Below are 14,048 nucleotides of genomic sequence, written 5' to 3' on the forward strand. Positions count from 1 at the left end.
GAATTTATAAATCAATTTATAACACGGATAAATATATATGTTTCAGAAGGAGCACCAGAAGGTAGACATTCACGAGAGAACAGCAAATCTGGCCAACACTCTCGACAGAGTTCCAGGGACAAAGGAAATCATTCTCGACAAAACAGCCGAGAACTCCTAGTAAATCCTCCCTCTACAACTACCGACAAACCTGCCACAAAGAGCATCGAGATCTACGCCACGTTACCAAAAAAGAAGACCTTACGCAGCAAGGCAACAGCCGTGAATGTGATCGAGGATGAGGAGTACATGTTGTACGATCGACCAATGCAAAGGACAGGATTATTCAGTCGTACCAAACGTTGTGACGATGATAAGAAAGACAAGAAGCGAGCTCGAAGTGAAGAAAGAAACAAGAACGTCTCTAAAGACTTCTCCATTGCTCCCTCCCGTTCTTCTCCCTCGCCGAAAGGAGCTAAAGTGGAAAAATCTAAAGAAAATGACATGATTGCCAATAATGTACGAAATTCTCAACCGAATAACGCCAATGGTGAACAAAAACAAGGCAAAAAGCAACACAAAATTAGAAGAAAATTATTGATGGGTGGGTTGATCAAGAGGAAGAATAGGAGCATGCCAGATTTACGAGAAGGCCAGGATGGACAAGCAAATGCCAGCGTGGAGGGTACCTCCAACACTTTACCGAAGCAGTCAGTGGACGATTCAAGCGTTGGTTTAAAGGGCAACGAGGTGTGCCAATCTCTAAGCGGCTATTTATCAGAAGGACACCTAGAGTTTACTGGAAATAGTAATGGTAGCCCAGGCAGTACTAGTAATCCAAATTTGGAGAGAAGTCGTCTAATGAGGAAGAGCTTCCACGGCAGCGCCGGCAAAGTGTTACACGTAGCGAAGGTTCCTCCGCCTCCTCCGCTCAGGACCACTTCTCAACTTAGCAAGTCTAAGTGTTCGGGCGAAGTGCACAACGAGCAGCAATCTGAAAAATCGGTCTATCCAACATCAGAAAGTCAATGTACTTCTAATCCACCTCAAGATCAGAATGGAACATATTGGAATCATGTAAACGCGACAAATTCAGCTGGTGGAGCTAATAGAACATCTAATTACACCGATTACTCGTCCGAGTCTCATTCTCTTCCATTCTTACCCTCTTATAGTATAGAACAAAATAGCGCGAATGTACCAACGTCCTGCCCGTCGAATTATAACAGCAAACCTAGAATTCAGGATGACGTGGTACAGTATGCTAATGGAATCTTGTATGAACCCACGTTTGTGGTTACCAGAGCGGATGTGCACAATGAACAGAGTCCTGTAAAACAGCAAAATCAAGTGGATTCTCTGCCTCCATATCCTGAAAGTGGAAATGTTTCTCATTCGAGACAACCCAGCGAAGACTTTCCCCCTCCGCCATATCCTTCTATTCATTCTGTATCTCATTCGAGACAAGCTAGCGAGGACTTTCCACCACCGCCACCTCCTATTGATGAAAGCTCTAATCATGTTCATGATCAACAACAGTATCAGGAACAGTATCAACATCAGTATCAGCAACAACAATATCAGCAGTATCAACAACACCAGCACCAGCAGCAGCAACAGATCGTACATATGCAGCAGCGTCAACAGCAGCTGGATAATCAGCACATTAGTAGCTTATTGTCCCAGTTGCAGATGAAAAGGGATCAAATTTTAGCCTGTGAAGCTTCAAGAGAGGAAAAGAGATCCGAAGAACAGGAGGAAGAAGAGAAATCGTCTGGAGAGACTTGGTTACGTGAATTGCAGGCAAAACAGGCAGAGAGGAGGATGAAGAAGCAGGGTCCTCTTGAACAAGATATTCCAAAAGTTAGGTCGTCTGCTCCAACAATTTCAGGACCAACGATCGCCAGGAGAACGAGCGATTTGATGATGAATAGTTTTGGCCAAAGTTACGATCAGTCCAGTCGGGATGTGCCCGATTGTCCAAGGGTCGTTTCTTCTGTTAAAGACATGGCTGCTAGATTCGAGCAAATTAAGTTGCAACCAGTGCCTAAAACAGAACCAGACCAGAAAATTCTAACGAAGCAAAATGTGAACTGTGTTTCTCCTTCTCCACTATTAGATGCTCCTCAGGATGTACAAGTGGAAGAATCGAGGCCAATGAAGTTATCTACAGAAAATCTGGCGAACTTTACTAAAACTGACAATTCCTCGAGTCAGTCGATCATGAATTCGAGCTTCGAATCTAGTTCCAGTCAGAACAGTTTTATTTCCACTACAGCCCCGAATAATCCCATGCAAATACAGCAGAGCGGATTAAATCAAGCAATCATGTCGATGTCTCTTACGCTGCCACACGAAAACGGCTTGCCTATTGATTATCCAGAGGATGATATCAGCGAAGTTGCTATGCAGAATACCATACAGAATACGACGATTCTACCAAGTGAGGACGATATCGCGCCGAGGAAAGTGAAACGACGAATAGGAAAAAAGAAGAGCGTATCGTTCTGTGACCAAGTCGTTCTCGTTGCAACTGCAGAGGACGACGAGAAAGATTCTTATATACCTAATCCGATTCTGGAAAGAGTTCTTCGATCAGCGATGAACAAGCCAGAAACTGCTCAAGTCCTTCGAGAGATTAGAAGTCTTCAGGAAGCGGAGATGAATAGAGAGAATTGCACTGCCACCAAATTCCAACAGCAGACGCTGCCATTGAAAAGCGAAGCGGACAGTGTTCCTGCAACTCCGTATCAAGATCAGTTGAGAAGCGTGAACCCTATACCTATACCAGACACGATTAAACCTACTTTTGGAAGGCAAAATTCAAACGAGTCGGTGGGATCATTGTCAGACAAGAAATTATGTAGTTCTTATGGTAATGAAGGGCAGGATGTTGTCAGGGATACCTACTCAGGACTTCCCAATGTATCCAAACCACCTACATCGTATTCTCCGCAACTCCAGCAACAGATAAGATACTCTCAGAATGGATACATGCCATATTTGCAATCTCAGTCAACGTATCCCCAAGCACAGACGTCTCATCCAAGAAACCAAGGCATTCCTCTGTCTCAAACCCAGAAACCAGCCAGTCCTTACCCCACTCAAATTCAGTATGTACAGAACAACGTGCAGCAACAGAAAGGAATGTCCCAAAAGAGCAGCTATCAGACTTATTACCAGTTAGAACAACAACATAATCAGATGAACAAGCAGATGTCTCAGCAACAGCAACCTAACATAAACCAGAGAATTACGAATCACAATGCAAGTCCCATAACTGTTCAACATTCGCAGCAGCAATTTGTATATCCACCAACTCAATCTCCAAGCCCTTATCAGAACCAATACAGCCACAGTTCCTATCAAGGCTATCCCTACCAATCTGTTCCTCAGCAGAATAGAATAAACCAACCTCTTCCACAGTATCAACCACCACCCAATCCTCCAACTTCCTATCAACAACAACAGAGCATGCAGAATTATCAACAAAGACACGATAATTATCAGAGGGCACCGCAGAAGGCCGATCAACAAAATATTTTGGCACCAAATCAAACGTATCCTAATGCATTGCAAAATGGCCAGATTCAGTCGAATATGAAGTATCCTACGTACCAGCATCCCCCTGTGTCTAAACAGAGCAAACAAATGCATTTTGTGCCTACGTCAAAGGGTAACCCAACAGTGACACAATCTACGTCTCCGTTACAAAAGCCTACGGTTGGTGGCACTGCAAGAACCGCACCGTGTCATCTCTGCCGGAAGAAACAGGTGTCTGAACCTGCTATTTACTGTTCAGACTGCGACTTTTACATGTCTCGTTTCCGGCCAAAAAATTGAGGTCTCTATCATACATGTTGATAGACAACATATTAATGAATCGAAGAGTCGATTTGGTAGCATGTTCTTTCTAGGAGATGTATAGACGAACTACAATTAACGCGTAGGATAGCACTGTCTAAGCTAAACTTCTTTTTTGGTATGTTAATGATATAATAGGGGTGAAACGCGCCCTTCCATTTTTGTACAAAGTTAAGTTAGTCGTAGATTTGATGTAATGGAAGACCTTCATCGTGCAGCTACTAACTAGATGTATTCATGTACCACTGACCGTGTACTTAGCGACGTTTGTAATTTATAGTGAATCATATATGTAGAAGGAGACATGGTCTCATATATGTATCAGTCGTGTTCTTATGTAACATCATTTCGTGGTTTGTACGTTAGGCTAACGTAGCAGATATGTTTCTCAAATCTTGTATCATTTGTATTCCTCGTGATTCTGTTGTACATAGATTATTTCTATGTAGTCTTTAAGTTTCTTGTAAAAAATGTCGATGTAACTCTCTTAGGGTTAGCTTTACGAGGAAGCGTTTCTGTTTTTCACGCATACGCATGTATGAAAACGCTGCGATTGTATTTTCGTTCGGGAGACAGTTTGTCAGAATTGTGATACTAGCCATGCTACATAGAGTCTTATCGTTAAACATTTAGGAACCGTATCACGACGAAACGATACGGATAGTCGCACAAAATCGTGAGAAATAGAGGAAGCGTGGAGGGAACATGATCTCTGATGAAAGCGTGAAGTTTATATTTTATGTTGATAGGTGTTGATGTTATATATAATTATTGTGTACTTAACGGTTACGTTGTATTGTAACGGTTGTCTATGTGTACTAGATCGATGTACAAATCCACACACCCCCTTCCCTCGATTTTATACGTTTTGTATAAGTATTTTGTTTTAAAAATACTTGATTTCCTCCCGAATGACATTGAATAAAGCGCTGTCGAAATATTTCAACACGTGTTTCACAATCGGATTCATTTGACACCTGAATAGCCAGTATTAATAGAAAAATGTGACGATGGAACAGGAAAGGATATTTTAAATATTTATTTATGAAAATGGGAAAAATTTTAAAAGGAAAAATCTGCAAAGTTGAAAAAATAAACGAAGATGAGCAATTTTTTGCATTTGATATATTTTCATGTCAACTCTCAGCAATCATTTTTCACTAATATTATCAGCAACGATAACCATTTAGATCTAGTGAAGACTTTCTGGATATTCTAGATTTTTAAAAATATCTACAAAATTTTTGTTATTCTTCAAAGTCTCTAGAAAATTCCACTGATAGGAGAAGATTTTTAAAATCTTTTTGCGTTAAAACAACATTCACTTTATTGCTTATATATAGTAAAACAATGAAAAGGATACCTTTACTTTGTATTGCAAACCAACGTTAAAAAATAACATGTCATTTGAATCCATACTTTGTACAAATTCTACAAGTGCTTCACAATTAGTCCAACAAGTTGCACTTGTGTTGTCGATTCATGGAACTGTTTTGTGGGCAATTGAAGACTTCGGAGAACGCGGCCATATTCGACAGGGCTCCTACGACGCGATATTTGGCAGGACTGTGTTTGTCGAATTCTATATATTCGTCATATCCTGACTTCGTCGTGGAACACCAGTACTGTAAAGTGAAATTGTGTTAATTAGTCGCCAAACATTTATGTGGTATTTCTTGAGAGACAAAATTAAAATTCAACAATAGAGAGACGACAAAACATTGTTTTATGATATTTGGCTAAAACTTTGTTTTTAACCGACTGTTGACACTTAAAATATTCTTATGAAACAGTAAAAATTTTTATACTCGATACTTCAACGAATCTGATTCCTGATTCTATTCTCTAACTCTCATCTCTCTTTTCCATCTTCCCACTCACTATCCTATCTTTCTCTTTTTGTCTCTCTCTCCTTCCTCCATCTCTCTCTCTCTTCATTTCTCTTCTTTTCCCATCTTTTCCTCTCTTCCTCCCTCCCCTTATTACACCTTTCCCTGTCCTCTTCTTGTTCCTTTTCCCATCTTTCTCTCTCCTCTTTCCTATCCCCCCTCAACTCCTCTACTAGCTTTACTATCGCCTCCAACCGTCTCATTATTTTCTCCGTCCTCTCGGCCCATGCTTCTTTGCCTCTCTCTATCTCTACTGCATCCTTCTCTGTCACGCTGTACCTTTCCAACGTGTTTCTGCGTTCCTCCTCCTCACCCGTCTTGACCGTTATCCTCGGCTTGCTTCTTGTCGCCATCTGTCTTCTTCCTATTCAATTACCTTTTATACTTTCGTCCACCTAACCTCTTCTTTCCTAACTGTCTGTTCCACACTTTCTCCTGTCTTCTTTGTCACTTTTTTATACTTTTTATACCCCCTCTTCGTGCTTTCACCCTTTTCTTTCCTTTCTTCTTTCCCCTTTATCTTCCTTTTCCTTTTTTCCCCTCCACTTTTCACTTTTTCACAGCGCTCTCTACCCACGTGTTACCTTCGCCCGAATCCAAACCGGAAGTCCGAATCTGACTCAATTACTGTAGTAAATTTTCCATATTGGAAATTATATAATTTTTTATTCCATCAGACCAAAGCCTGTTTCTTTCGCCAACAATTTCCAATATGTATATTTTTAATAATTAAAAATCCTACAGGTGTCAATATTCGACGAATTTAATGGACGTATTATGTATAATATATACAGTAACTCACATTTGCCAAAGATAAGAAGAACAGCTTGTCGTTGGAAATATTTTCAAAACCTGGTAATTTGCTCTGAATTTTCTCCTTCTCTACTTTCTTATACGCCGAGTACGCAATTCGCACACCAATTGAATCCGCTATGTCTTCATTGTTGGTGTTAGTTCCATTTAACTAAATCCAATTATACTTTATTAGTATATAGTTTCTTTTACTCAAACGAGAATAAAAAGCAATCAGAATATTGCATGTATTTTACAGACTGTCATAGGAACAATAAAAATCTTCAAAGTAATTGCGTAATTTGCGTAGTTACGCAGTGTACGAGGTAAGTAATTTTCCACCAAACAATTCAGATTATTTTAGTTGATCAGAAGCCTTCAAAACTATGTGTTGACGAAAGAATTTACCTTAATGTCCTCCTTAGTATCATTTGAGATATGCAGGATATAGTTAGAATATTGATCGACAAAGCACTTCGCTCTTTTGTCGTATTCTTTTGACGCGTTATGAGATTTCCATGGAATTTTCTTGCCGTCTTTATTAAACTCTATTCCTAATTAAAATAATATGTAGTAGATATAGTTGTGAATATAATAATGCAATTAATTTAGATAATTTTAGGTAATTTTAATTTCTACCTGTTCTATCGAAACTATGGCCTAATTCATGTCCAAATACAAATCCGCGACCATAATTGACAGCGCTGATAATTCATATATTTATTAATAAATTAATTTAAACAGAATTTAACTTAGTTGTATAAATCGATATATAATTAATATGATTTAAATGTAATTAAATTTAAATACATTACCGCGATAAATTTAAATTACAAATAATGTGGAGCTTACTCTGGTAAATGTGGAGCGAAATAAGGATCTTGCATTTGAGTCGCTAATAGAACTAAAAAATTAATATTCAACAAGAAAATTCTAATTTCTCTTCAGTAAAGCTTAGTTCGTTAGTAAAAGGATATGAAAAATAGATATTTTATTTTTATAACACTCACTAATTGTATTGGTTTCTGGATTATAATATGCATTATATGACGTAGGATAATCCACCCAACTGAAAAATGATACAATCAAGAGTAAATACAAAATTATAAGCATTTTCCAACTAATTAAAACTCTATGGAAAAAACTCACTGGCTTTTCTTAACAACCTCCCTTAGTATTCCCAACTTTTGTGATTTCTTTTTTAACACGTTTAAGATATTTTGAAAGTAATCCGAACCGATGGAAAGCTGAGAACAATTTATAGAATAATTACATGTGTGTTATGTGCGCGCAAATAGTTTGCGTTTTCCTACAACTTTAAATATTTTCAAATAGATACCCCATCGTAATATCGAGTAACTGCATCATCGTTCTTGTACCACTCTGGATATCCAATTTCTATCCCATAATTATTTGTCTTTTGCAACATGTCCAATTTTATAGAACTTGGGAGCCAATGTGTTTGTTCTAGGTGGTTTCTTAATTCTTCCTTCATGTTTTTAACCACTTTCGTTACCTTCGAAAAATATAGTAAAATAACAATAATTTCTAGGTCTGTGGTATTCGTTATTTTTGTGTTACTCAGAGATGTAAATCAGATTTTACCTCATGAATAACGTTGTCTGGCATATATCTTTTAACGAACATGTAGGAAATTGCGGTCTTCATTTCCAAATCGTTCACACAAGTTTTCCATCTGAAAATTGACGAAATACAATATCTTTCAATCGCTAGAATCTATTCAAGTTTTTACATAAACATTTCATATATTTGCACAGCAGAATTATTAGAATATCGATTAATAAAAAGTTTGGGGCTGCTACTTTGTGAGGAAGATTAAAAAACAAAATTAGGAACTGAAAAAGATGATTAATATCATTAAATGAAGTTTTTATCTTTAATATATAATTATTTCATTTTCATTGAAGTTCCTGTTCAAATAATATTTCTCAAACAATAATTTATTTACGAAATGATACAAAATAAATAATTTGGAAACGATACAAGATAAGTGAAAAATCCGATTATTATCAATTCGGATAATTATACCATCGTTAAATTCAAATTATCAGAATTCTAAAAAGTTCGAAAACACTTCAATATTCGTTTATCCACATGATATAACATCATAGAAAAGTAAAACGATTAAAGAATATACCGAGGGGTAGTGTCGGTAAAGTTGTCTGACTTGGCAAGCCTTATGTTCCTCATCTCTTGCGTGGTATATAACATGAATTTTTTCACCATATTCCATTGAACGTAGTTTACTATAAACAAAGGAAATGTACAAAAACGTAAAAAGTGACATTTCGAGAGATCACGTGTCCAAAGGAAATCTTAAGTTATCAAGTAATTACAGTGTGATTATAAAAACGAACAACATTTTAAATTACCACGTATTCGTATAAAGTTTCTGTAGTTACCTATCGTACGTTGAGATGTGTTTCCAAGTAAGGTGGCCAGTTGGTGCAGGAATTTGGGATTGTACACTAAAATGGGTTCAGATGAGTTTACGTGAATGTTCGCTTCATTGCATATATGTTGTATTATTTCCAAAAAGTCTATCTGCAAATATTTTATACCAGATTGTTATCCGATATCATTTATTGCGGATTTTAATTGCGATTATCAATTATCAATGCTTGTAGCTGAATACAATTGCAACTGAAGAATGGTTATTAATATGCGGGAAACGAGTAGTATAGTTGAAATTAACCCCTAACGCTCCGACTTTTAATTGTGAATATCAACCGGTAACTCTAACTTATTCTCATCATACTTCGACTTGCAAGTTTTTAAGTATCAGATTTTAAAGAGTAAAGCGCCGCACATCGGTGGTGTTTGAGAGGTACACTTGGAGCGTTAAGGGTTAAAACAAAATAATAGTTACGTTATGTAAAGAAGTATGTCAGTGCAACATTGATGATTTAGAAAATGACACTTGACTTTAACACTGAATAGAGCAGAAAGGATTAGGAGGTGACGGCTTTAGAAACCTATTGTTTTTACTTACATAGGATAATAACTTATATAAAAATTACTTAATACAAAAGACTTAATACAAAAGATCACAAAAAAAATAACAATTTTACCTTCGTCGAAGATGCAGTAATATTAAAATTATTATAATACTTTTGCAATTCTTCGATCGTCATTCTTTTGTTATTATTGAAATACTCGCTGTTTAGCTGTTTAACTGTAATCTATAAAAACAGAATAGGTATATTCTTTGTTATTATTATTATTATACCTTATTCTTCTTGTACTTATTTCAAACTATAAAATTATTTATATAGCTCCTCCAAGTGAAAAAGATAATTACTTCTGTAAGTAGAAGTTCAAAGTGAACCATTTCTGTTACATCGGAAGTTAATTGATTTTCATCTAGAGTGTAACCACTTTGTCTTGCAGAAGTATTAGCTATGTATGTTATATCAGCCATGTATGCTTCGATAGGATCCCTTTTTTTGGAGGGAAGATCATTGATAACTGGATCTATCTGCAATACAAAGTTTCTTGGTAAATAGTAATTCCAAGTATTCTTATGAATTTTGATTTGGAAAGTTTTATAAATAATTTTCGTTTATAATAGTTCTTTAATTATGCAGATTTCTTCAGACATTAATTAAATCTTATCTAAAAAAGAAAAAGATATTTAATATTTAAAAGAAAACTTTAATATACGATTGAAACGCAAAATATCACATATCAACGAGTCTTTCGTATTTTCTTCAAGCTTAAGAGACTTTCTACAACTGGAAAAATGCTATTGCTTCGAAAATGATCTAAAGAATGTGCTATAAAATGCAAGTAATTATATTCATATCTTGCCATCAATATGTAGCGTTTTCTATTATTCGGATCAATGTCATATCCAACAGAATAGAAAGCTTCGCATTCCATTGATGATATATATTCCTTATCAATTTTTTGCCACGGCATTTCATCCCATTCGTTTATTGGCATCGCCATTGGCCATCCTCCAGTACGATTCAGGATCCCTTGAATTGGCTCAAAGCCTCTTTTCTCAATTTCATCTACCAGGATATTTTCAAAAAAATTTTCCTTATATTTTGAAGGCGGAAGCTACTATTTTTACTTATTTACTTTTACTTTGCTATTATATGCAATACGATACCATAATGTTCATAATTATTCGAATTTGTAGTTCAATGAATTGGTTATTCCTTGTTAAGCAATTATATTTCCCGGAGGGAATGCTCAAAAATCCTTCAGAATTCTGCTATCGTAAAAAATCCAAGCATTAGAAAAACGATTATTTATTCGAAGTTTATTTATTGATTGTTAATTAGAATTTTTTTACGCATCTTTGTTTCTTTGCAATTTTTATACCTTGAAGATATTCGAATTTTCCGAATATTTTAACTATTTCGTCGAATTTATTTATGACGAAGCAAATTTTAAAATCAACAAGGATACTATTTGTATAAATACGTTATGAATTCTTTCGAATAATTATGCACATGCTAAGGAAAATTTTCAAACGAACAGCACTGCAATTTTCCTACCTACGTTCATGCAGGAACGATAAAATTCTTTAACCATTCTAACAGGCGGGATATCGGTAGAACTGATGTGTTCCTCAAGGAGTTCTTCAAAGAGAAAATTTAAAAATATATGAATATGCGCATTATGAAACAAAGCAGTAGATTGAAACAATAGCGAAGCAATCATATTTTCTCCATCTGCTTTTTCTAACATTAAAATAAGTCGAGAAAATATTTTCTTGCCTTTGATTCGTTTTTTGGATTTGTCGAAGACAATGTTATTGTCAGACCACGTGTCCCTGCCCTCTGGTACAGGATTGTTCTTGCCCCATGAACCGCAAGCGTACTGGTAGAAGTTTTCGCAAGGATTCACGGTAGTATCTATGTTTTGCTGAATTCGCTTCGCTGTGTAATAGAAACGTAGGAAAAATAGAAACACGAACCGGAATATCGTTATCTTAAGTAGCAATCAATAAGCAAAATATAAATAAAATTTCACTATTCTCCATTATTATTCGTGTTCGAGTTTTTATTAATTACTTAATGACATTTGATTCCCAAACGTTGCAACTGTAAATTTATCACAGAATTTTATGAAACCAATAAGACGATTTTAATTAGGAGAACTTTCATTAAATTGAAAACAAAGAAAAAATGTATTTTAAATATTAGTTTTATGGAAGTGCAATAATTTAAAAGAAGAAATCGAACGAATCAACCAAAGGAATCACTCGGTCAAATTAAAGAAACAGTCAAGAAAGAAATGACCGTCAAAACACATTAACTTCCTTTAGGTATACGCCAACATACAGATGTCGTAAATAACAGAGAATTACAAGAAACCTTTGGAAAACGTGATATAAGATGATTTTTCACTCTTATAACGCTTTGCGCGTTCCTCGAGAGTATCTGCAGATTTAAAGATTTCTCGTTTTCTCTTTTCCTTGCTTTATCGTTCGATAACGTATCGACAGTAGAGAACACAGCTTGTTCACTTACATAATGTAACTCATTTACAAGAAAATTACAATTTATATAAATGTTATGTCTCGAAAGCACGAACGTACCGATCTCGTGGCAGTGCGCGGTCTCACAAATTTGTGGCTTTTGACTTTCATCCGGATCTGCTTTCGTGTCATTCATCGTATTCGCCGTTCTTCGGGTTCGAATGAACGACGACGAAGGAAGCAGTGGTATCGCAGTAACTACTGCCAAGTGACATCTGCAACAGATAAACAAGATAAACAATTTATAAACAATTCAGTATTAAATGAGTGAAAAAGGATGCCGTGACAGAGTCTAGAAAAATATGTTTTGATGCGATTGATGATTACTGTCTGTTGCATGATCCGCTGATATTACTTTGCGATGCACTCCTATAATATTACAGTTCATTGTAGTAAAATATATAAATTATAGTATCAGCAATTACAATTATCATAATTATAATATTATAGCTTCAAATTAGGTAGTTCCGACTGATGTTTCATTTCGATGAAACATAATGATGGTACCTACGACTGATATTTGCTTTTTAAATGCAGACATTTCCGAACTATATTTCTATCGTTTGACCGACAAATAAACGAAGATGATTTATTTAGCTCGTACATAGCCACATAATTTTTTTTTTTTTGTAACTGTTGTTTAAAACGCGATTTGATTTGTAATTTCGTTAGGATGATAAATGAATTGTTCGTTTATTGCGCGCTTGCTTACTTACATTAGCCACAGGAGCTGCATGGTTTTCAAGAGAGTGGAATACTAGACTGATGTATCCGTCGTGGTAACAAGCTGTCCAAAACTCGCTAAAGCAGCTGCCTTTTTCCCGCGGAAGCACCTCGTGCGCTCCTTTTGAATTCGCAGACACCAATCACTATGCTAATTTATGAATTACGTTTCAGGAAATAAGACAGACAGCTATCGTTAGATATGTGAGAAATAACTTATTTCATGATTGTCACGGATTGATATTCGGATAATAAATAGGAATGATTCAACCGAATCAAATAGTTGTACATAAAATTTTAATTTATTGGATTATTATCGTCTCGTGCGATGAATCGTTCTGTTTCATATATGTTTAAGTACCTATTAATTATGACAGAGGGCTCCTTTATCATTTGTCACAATTTAGGATTTTTTTCTAAGATGAATCCTTATAACTCTAGAGTCACCTTTTTTAAAACAGGGATTCTTTCCATTTCGTTTCAAAAATAGAGTAACTAGCTCATATAGTGCAAAGGCATAATTGAGTTAAAAATTGTTTGCATTTATTGGATTTCCACATTATTGTAAAATTCGCATAATTAACGGTATGTAAAGATATTAAATGGAAAATTAGAAATCCTGAACTAAATATATTTTATTAAAAGTAAACTTAATATTCTAGAATTATAACGTAATTAAAAGATATGTATATATTTCATGACACGAGTAAGCGTTAAAGTATTTGTTTATAATTGCAGTTACAAAAATTGATTGTACTTTTTTATGATTTGTTACTGGTCATACGTTATTCAGTAACAATTCAAAATAAAAGGTTACATTTAAGATGAAGGAGTGTATGCTGGATCGGCTAAAAACTTTTTGCCAACCTATTCTACTTGCAAGTTTTAGTAGAATAAGGATGTACTGCGGAAGTTGGCCTTTTCTTTCTATTTTACATAGAATAGAAAAACTTACATGTTTATGTTGTTAAAACAGACTGTCCCTGACATTATATCAATGACTTGTTTCTTATTCGCGATTTGCATATAATACAGAAGAAATGATATGTGCACTAGATTTTTCTTCTTAAACTTTCCCTCTGCTCAAATTTCAATTAATTGCCATACTATTTACATATTATTACCATATTTGATACACCAATGTATGTGCTACATTATTTTCAAGCATATAATTTGGAAAATGGGCTATTTTAAAAACGATTATTAGTATGAAATATTGATTAAAATATCTACTTATATACACGTGATCAATATCTTTTTATAATACGTAATTGAAATATTTTTAA

The 14,048-nt window shown here is 35.3% G+C and overlaps 2 protein-coding genes across 6 annotated transcripts in view; one reads left to right on the top strand and one right to left on the bottom strand.

The window, feature by feature from the left end:
* Nucleotides 1-4,789, top strand: part of LOC100744780 — a 132,604-nt gene extending 127,815 nt beyond the window's left edge. For all 5 annotated transcript variants that reach the window (XM_024368629.2, XM_003490717.4, XM_033321576.1 and 2 more), the window contains one exon: nucleotides 47-4,789. In XM_024368629.2, coding sequence (XP_024224397.1) covers nucleotides 47-3,822 — 3,776 coding nt within the window. In that variant the 3' untranslated portion in view covers nucleotides 3,823-4,789. The remainder of the gene's footprint in view (nucleotides 1-46) is intronic.
* Nucleotides 4,790-5,144: 355 nt separating this feature from the next.
* On the bottom strand, nucleotides 5,145-12,891 carry LOC100745382 (membrane metallo-endopeptidase-like 1). Its single transcript, XM_024368631.2, has 18 exons — nucleotides 12,756-12,891; nucleotides 12,100-12,254; nucleotides 11,276-11,437; nucleotides 11,054-11,137; nucleotides 10,356-10,561; nucleotides 9,847-10,023; nucleotides 9,617-9,727; nucleotides 8,948-9,089; nucleotides 8,683-8,791; nucleotides 8,130-8,220; nucleotides 7,864-8,040; nucleotides 7,674-7,771; nucleotides 7,535-7,593; nucleotides 7,377-7,428; nucleotides 7,164-7,228; nucleotides 6,933-7,078; nucleotides 6,535-6,696; nucleotides 5,145-5,468 (listed from the first exon to the last, which is right to left on the bottom strand). Exons 1-18 carry the CDS (start codon nucleotides 12,773-12,775, stop codon nucleotides 5,292-5,294), a joined length of 2,193 nt encoding a protein of 730 aa, XP_024224399.1. The 5' UTR covers nucleotides 12,776-12,891; the 3' UTR covers nucleotides 5,145-5,291.
* Between the last annotated feature and the right edge of the window lie 1,157 nt (nucleotides 12,892-14,048).

Source organism: Bombus impatiens, unplaced genomic scaffold (genome assembly GCF_000188095.3).
Source record: "Bombus impatiens unplaced genomic scaffold, BIMP_2.2 scf_0466, whole genome shotgun sequence".
NCBI classification, from domain to species: domain Eukaryota; kingdom Metazoa; phylum Arthropoda; class Insecta; order Hymenoptera; family Apidae; genus Bombus; species Bombus impatiens.

Bases quoted from the DNA above. Each gene is read 5' to 3' on its own strand.
- LOC100745382 (XM_024368631.2), bottom strand. From the start codon at position 12,775: ATGCAGCTCCTGTGGCTAAT. The intron at 8,792-8,947 runs GTAACTACAGAA...CTTTGTTTATAG, and splicing joins CACATCTCAACGTACGATAG to TAAACTACGTTCAATGGAAT. The intron at 7,429-7,534 runs GTGAGTGTTATA...TTAATTTTTTAG, and splicing joins TCCAGAAACCAATACAATTA to TTCTATTAGCGACTCAAATG.